Here is a 7386-nt window from a genome sequence, read left to right as displayed (position 1 = left end):
TCGGCCTGCCAAACCTCTCTCTCTTGCTTCCAATGGATGTGGTGTTGAACTTTCCTCTGTCTGCAGAATTGAAATTTGATTTAACCTTGTTGCTATCTCAATCTCAATCCATCTAAATCATCATTTAGTTTCTTTTCCATAATTCATTTCTTATCATTGCATTCTTCTCCTTAATCTCCCTTTTTTTAATGAGACATAAGTTTTTGAAAACCATTATTATGCCTCTAGAATTTTATTTCCATTTTCTGAAAAAATAAATAGTTATGTAGCTTAGGAAAATTCAATCATATATATTGTTGAAATGGATCAAGTTCAAGGTGGTGGTAATGAGTATCCAGTTTTCTTACATGGTGACTTAGATCTATTTATCATAGAAGCAAAATCTCTTCCAAATCTAGATTTATCAACTGAAGCAATTAGAAAATGTCTAACTATGGGAAATAGTTGCACACCACCTTTTGTAAAAGGACTCAAAACCCACTCAGGAAAAGACAAGATCATAACAAGTGACCCTTATGTATCTATTTGTCTAGCTGGTGCAACCATAGCACAAACAAGAGTCATTCCGAATTGCGAAAACCCTTTATGGGATGAACATTTTCTTGTTCCTGTTGCTCATCCTGCTCACAAAATTGAATTTCTAGTAAAAGATAATGATATTCTTGGTGCTGAACTCATTGGAGTTGTGGAAATACCTGTTCAAAAGATACTCTCTGGAAACATTCTTAATGATTGGTTTCCAATTATTGGTCAATATGGAAACTGCTTGAAACCTTATCCTGAACTGCATATTTCAATTCAGTATATGTCTATTGATGTTAATGAAGATAATGGAAGTGTTAATTATGGCGTTCCTGGTACATATTTTCCTCTTAGAAGAGGAGGGAATGTCACTCTTTATCAAGATGCACATGTACCGGATGGTATGCTACCTGAGATCGAACTCGAAGGTGGAAAAATGTTTCAACATAGTAAATGTTGGGAGGATATTTGTCATGCAATTTTGGAAGCTCATCATATGATATATATTATTGGATGGTCGATTTTTCACCCTGTGAAGCTTGTTCGAGAGCCAACAAAACCATTGCCGTCTGGTGGAGAGCTTTCACTTGGAGAACTTTTGAAATATAAGTCACAAGAAGGGTTAAGAGTTGTTATGTTGATTTGGGATGACAGGACTTCACATGACAAGTTTCTTTTGAAAACAGTAATCCTCATTTCATGGTTTAATAATGTAGACATAGTTGCATTTTAATTTTGATAACAATTTTCTATTCATGTATCAATATACATAGATATAATTGATTTTGTTGATTGCAGGAAGGTGTGATGCAGACTCATGATGAAGAAACTAAAAAGTTTTTTAAACATTCAACAGTTCATTGTATATTATCTCCGCGTTATGCAAGCAATAAACTCAGTATTTTCAAGCAACAGGCATGTAGTTATTTTCAGAACGTAAACTTTGAAAATATATAAGTTGGATAAAGATATTATCTCCCATTTTCACTGTGTTGTTGTATCTTTATTAGTTGGAAGATTTCACATTAATTAAAAAACATAAACAGATTAGATATATTAGTGTACATTGTTTTAGTACCAATTCTGTTGAATCTTTTGGACCAGGTTGTGGGAACACTCTTTACGCATCACCAGAAATGTGTGCTTGTAGACACACAAGGTTCTGGGAATAATCGGAAAATAACCGCTTTTATTGGTGGTCTTGACCTGTGTGATGGCAGATATGATACTCCTGAGCATAGGCTTTTTAGTGATCTTGATACAGTCTTTCAAAATGATTTCCATAATCCTACATTTCAAGTAAGTGGTTACCATAAATGCTGAAGATAATCAAATATTTCTTTTTTATGTACCCTTCACAACACTGTCATAGCTGATAAAAGAATATCGTCATAAAAATTGACATAAGTAGTACTTTGTTGGAATTGTATGGTGTATGCTGCAGTTAAATTCTAACTCTTCTGCACCAAGGCAACCATGGCATGACTTACATTGCAAAATTGAAGGTCCGGCTGCATATGATATATTGACCAACTTTGAACAAAGATCAAGGAAGGCCAAAAAATGGCGCGACTTCAGGCTCAGAAAAGTAACAAACTGGCATGATGATGCTTTGCTAAGGCTAGATCGTATTTCATGGATTGTCAAGCCATCTTCTGGTCCTGATGGTGATAAATCTGTTCGTGTAACCGAAGAAACTGATCCTGAGAATTGGCATGTGCAGGTATATATACACTACTAATTTAATTGCATACACTATTAGTGTAAATATTTTTAAAATTGTCAATCAATTATAATAGGTCAGATCATTAAAAATTATTATGAACAAGTATTAAATACAGGTATTTCGGTCCATAGATTCAGGATCTGTGAAGGGATTTCCAAAGGATGTTGACAAAGCAAAGGCTCAGGTGAGAACAAGATTGTACGTGATGTCCACTTATGCCTTAAGTGCTTCATTATTTTCATCAACTTAATTTGCATTGTGGTGTGATTTCTAGTTTTCTACTGAATTCAATTAGTCTTTATGTTTAACTTCTCTTATTATTATCAACTTTCTGCAGAATCTTTTATGTGGAAAAAACTTAAAAGTTGACCAAAGCATCCATGCTGCTTATGTAAAAGCAATAAGATCGGCTCAGCGCTTCGTTTATATTGAGAATCAGTATTTTCTAGGCTCCTCATATCATTGGCCTACGTATAGAAATGCAGGTGGATAAAGTTTAACATTGTTACAGTATAAATGCATCTATAAAAAGTTTACAATATGTTTTTAGGGCTTATAATAAGCACCTAGACATGGGAGTTTTTTATTTTTTGATATCTTATCTTCAATAGGTGCAAATCACTTGATTCCAATGGAGTTGGCATTAAAAATTGCAAGCAAGATAATCGCACATGAACGATTTTCTGTGTATATAGTCATACCAATGTGGCCAGAAGGAGTTCCAACTAGTGCTGCTGTTCAAGAAATCTTGTTCTGGCAGGGACAAACAATGTCTATGATGTATAAGATTGTTGCAGATGCACTTGCAAAAGCAGGTCTCTCTGAATGTTATCATCCACAAGATTATCTCAATTTTTACTGCCTTGGAAAGAGAGAACCTCATTCGCGTGAAAGTCTATCAACACAAAGTCAATCATCTGAAAATCGCGCCTTGGTATGCTAGGCTACCCTTCTACTTTCAGATTCCTGGCTGCGAGGGAATCCTGCATTCATACATTTGAGACATCGGTAGCTTAGTATTTTGAATTATAAGATAACCAGTTCATTCTTGTTTGAGTTTAATTTCATTTGCAAACTTCTTTTATTAGTAGTTAGTTGGTAATTAGAACATTAAGATTCACATTTCAACTTATTTGTTCTCTCTTTATTTAATCAGGTATCAGTTAAAAAGTTCAGGCGTTTTATGATTTATGTTCATGCTAAAGGAATGATAGTTGATGATGGATATGTAATAATTGGATCAGCAAATATTAATCAGAGATCAATGGATGGATCAAGGGACACAGAAATAGCCATGGGGGCTTATCAACCAAAACATACATTGGCAGAAAAGAACTCTCTTCCACGTGGCCAGGTTTGAATCTCGAATAACACAACTTGAAAATGAACATATTGATTCTCTATCAATCTTGAAGAAAAACCTAGAAATTTCAACATCATTATCTAGTTCATGTAATTTCATATTATTTTTCCACAATTACTGTGTTGATGTAGGTGTATGGATACCGAATGTCACTTTGGGCTGAGCATCTTGGCGGTATTGATGGCAGTTTTACTGAACCTCACACCTTGGAATGTGTTAGACGTGTGAATAGAATTGCTAGAAAAAATTGGAGCATATATGTGTCTGAGGAAAGTCTTCAAATGAAGGGAAACTTAATGCATTATCCAGTTCATGTGAGCAGAAATGGAAAAGTCAGTACACAAGAGGGTCAAGAGTATTTTCCTGATGTTGGTGGCAAAATTCTTGGATCACAAAATTCACTTCCGGATGCACTAACTACGTGATTAACCAATTTATAGCACTCTTTAAATTATCTTTAGATACATAGTAACATTCATGATGCAGATAAATTATTCTCTTTTGCATGTAAATTCCTTTATTGGACAGTGTGAATAAATCTATACATTTATGTAGATAAAATTGACAAATCACATAGTTGTTATGATCATAATACTTATCTCCTATCTAGAATTGAAAGGGTTTCCTACTCTTTTTCTTATCATATAGATTCTGAATGAAAAAAACATCATAAAAACCAAAGAAGGATTCATTTTTTATAAAGTTAGGTGATGTTGATTAACTAGTGGCATTATTGTTTTCCTTAAGTTAAAAAATAATTCCCGTTAATTAATTTAAATTCCTCACAAGCATTTATCCTTTATTATAAAAGCTAGAGTTGATTAGCTAGCATGTTTGCCCTAATCACTAACTTTTTTCCCTCCTAAGCATGTATCTAATCTCAGCCGTTGATTCAAATTCATTGCTAATCTAATCTCAGCCGTTGATTCAAACTCTATTTTCAAACTACTCATTTCCTCTCTCATACAAATACGTCATAATGGTCATTAAAAACGTAATTAATGCTAATCAAATCACCATTATTATAAAAGCTAGAGTTGATTAGCTAGCATGTTTGCCCTAATCACTAGCTTTTTTTCCCTCCTAAGCATGTATCTAATCTCAGCCGTTGATTCAAATTCATTGCTAATTTAATCTCAGCTGTTGATTCAAACTTTATTTTCAAACTACTCATTTCCTCTCTCATACAGATACGTCATAATGGTCATTGAAAACGTAATTAATGCTAATCAAATCACCATTATTATAAAAGCTAGAGTTTATTAGCTAGCATGTTTGCGCTAATCACTAGTTTTTTTCCCTCATAAGCATGTATCTAATTTCAGCCGTTGATTCAAATTCATTACTAATTTAATCTCAGCTGTTGATTCAAACTCTATTTTTAAACTTCTAATTTCCTCTTTCATACAGATACGTCATAATGGCCATTGAAAACGTAATTAATGCTAATCAAATCACCATTATTATAAAAGCTAGAGTTGATTAGCTAGCATGTTTGCCCTAATCGCTAGCTTTTTTCCCTCCTAATTAAGCATGTATCTAATCTCAGCCGTTGATTCAAATTCATTTTTAATTTAATCTCAGCCGTTGATTCAAACTCTATTTTCAAACTACTCATTTCCTCTCTCATACAGATACGTCATAATGGTCATTTAAAACGTAATTAATGTTAATCAAATCACCATAACTCTTAACGATTACCATCTCCTACCATCATTTTTATGTACAGAAACTCTTAACGATTGCATTCTCATTATCCTCTCCTAACATCATTTTTAGATCAAGACAATTAAGACTTACCCATGGAAAGTGATCCATTAACTCTCTTGTTTGTGAGTTTGGAGGGGAAGAGAGGGGAAGGTTTGAGAAAAAAGGAATAAATAAGTGGAAGAAATAGAGGAAAATAGGAGAGGAGGGCTTTGGGGGTTAACTTTTCTTCATCTCGTTTGAAGGAACTAAAAAATTGTATTGGAGGAGGGTTTTGGAGGGTTAATAAGAATTCTTCAAATTTAATTTATGTTGTTATAATATTTTTAAAATTAAAAATAAAGTAATCATATGCATTAATTTATCATTCTCTATAAAACTACTCTTTTAAATTTTTTGAAAGATTTCTCTATTTTTCCTCATATTTTGCACCCCTCAAAGTCTTTCCTTTCCTTCCCCTCCAAACTCCCAGACAAAGTCTTACTCTCCGATGCGGGATTCCTTTGAAATAATAAATAGTAGTTTGTTGGAGTATTCTAGTGTTGATATAGGTAGATAGATAACAGTAAACCAAGGCAGGAGGGGAAAACACAATGCAACGCACGTTTCAGCTCAAAACGATTATTAATATATTCATCAGCAGAAAAATTATGCAAACATGGGCTGCGCAGAAAGAAAGGTAGATAAGAAAACATTCTTGTTTCATATACTAATCATCTTAATTGTGCATTTTACAGATTATAGCCGAAGTTACTAATGGGGTATTTTGTGCATTTGAAGGCTTTTGGAAATAAGGCTAGTAAGAAAATATACTTTTGAATTTAAAAATCAAAAGTATATTTAATTGTCCAACTGAGTCGTTCCCTCTTTATTGAAGGGTTATTATTATTCATGCACTTCTTGTTCTGTCCGATCTATATTCAATACTTCGGCTTGTTTGATTCTCCATCGACACTTTACTCAAACCATGTGTTATACCTTAGAATCAGTTCTGAAACCGTTTTTCCTCGGTTTTGAGTGAAATCGGTTCTCCTAATGTTGATATGTGTCACATGCTTTTATCTGTTATAATCCATTTGCCTACCTAAGAGAATCACTGGCTACTGTATTAATAATAATAACTCCTCCAAAAAAACTCATGTTTTATCATTCCATTCAAGAAACTAGGTTTCAATATACACTAATTTGCATACATCTCCCACATTGGTTATAATATATGACACCAGTAAATGTTTATAAAGGTCTGGCATGCTAGTTTGACAGTTGGGCTGCGTAGCGTCAGCTTGTGACCTAAGTGGGGGAACCAAGGTGTTGAGACATGGCTTTGGCTTAACTTTAACAGGGTTGGGTACAACGTACTGAGGCTCTCATGCATTATCACGAGCCACTTCCCCTCAATCCCACAACACCTAGTGAGCCTAGATCATTATCACAAGAACAGTTGTCAAACTCGCGCACACACATGTTGAAATCCTCTATAGAACGGTTTTAGGATTGAATATTGTATTGATTTTGTACTTCAGCCGAGATCCTACTCTATCATGTGTATGTGTGAAAACTGAATCACAAAATATTAAGCTATCATCAGATCAATTTCTCCTCATCTATAATTTTAAGACACATGGAAAACTTAAACATTCTTGTAATTTATGTGTTAGCCTTTTTCTGCACCTCATTTGATTCTCTGTTATAATGTAATTAATCTACTCAACTCTCTAAAATGTTCGAAAAAGCTAGGCAACTTCCCAAGAAAATTTACCGTAGAGAGAGACCCGTCAGCTTAAAGAAATGAAATTCATAAATTCACACTCTTCCAATGTTCCTTCAAAATCAACCCAGCACACTTATTTTGATGTTAAAGTGTTTTCTTGAAAGGTCACTTATACAAAGTTAATGTAACGGATATAAACATGAGCACTTGAGAGATAAAATTTTGAACTAGCTTTGGTGGCAATTGTAGTAGTGCAAATTCAAGAGCGACACTTAAGAAACTTAGTGGCAAGCAATAATTTGTGATGGCTTCTTCCCCTCAGAAAATTAAATTAATGGGAACTTCTATGGTACACTC

General features: G+C 33.9%; 1 protein-coding gene across 3 annotated transcripts; it reads left to right on the top strand.

Annotated features, from left to right (window-relative positions):
- Positions 1-4110, top strand: LOC11414625 (phospholipase D delta). Of its 3 annotated transcripts, none has more exons than XM_039829471.1 (9): positions 1-1207; positions 1321-1437; positions 1627-1821; positions 1967-2245; positions 2364-2432; positions 2586-2733; positions 2860-3182; positions 3420-3602; positions 3743-4110. In XM_039829471.1, exons 1-9 carry the CDS (start codon positions 302-304, stop codon positions 4034-4036), a joined length of 2514 nt encoding a protein of 837 aa, XP_039685405.1. In that variant the 5' UTR covers positions 1-301; the 3' UTR covers positions 4037-4110. The 3 variants fall into 3 exon arrangements, with proteins under 3 accessions (XP_039685405.1, XP_003629955.1, XP_039685404.1); XM_003629907.3 differs by having other exon boundaries at positions 3405-3602; XM_039829470.1 differs by having other exon boundaries at positions 1321-1441; positions 1598-1821.
- The last annotated feature ends 3276 nt before the right edge of the window (positions 4111-7386 follow it).

Source organism: Medicago truncatula, chromosome 8 (assembly GCF_003473485.1).
Source record: "Medicago truncatula cultivar Jemalong A17 chromosome 8, MtrunA17r5.0-ANR, whole genome shotgun sequence".
Classification (NCBI taxonomy): Eukaryota; Viridiplantae; Streptophyta; class Magnoliopsida; order Fabales; family Fabaceae; genus Medicago; species Medicago truncatula.
The sequence above is the reverse complement of the archived record's forward strand: the minus strand, read 5'-3'. Positions and strand labels throughout refer to the sequence as shown.

Bases quoted from the DNA above. Each gene is read 5' to 3' on its own strand.
- LOC11414625 (XM_039829470.1), top strand. From the start codon at position 302: ATGGATCAAGTTCAAGGTGGTGGTAATGAGTATCCAGTTTTCTTACAT. The intron at 2,734-2,859 runs GTGGATAAAGTT...TATCTTCAATAG, and splicing joins GCCTACGTATAGAAATGCAG to GTGCAAATCACTTGATTCCA. The intron at 3,183-3,419 runs GTATGCTAGGCT...TCAGTTAAAAAG, and splicing joins CATCTGAAAATCGCGCCTTG to TTCAGGCGTTTTATGATTTA.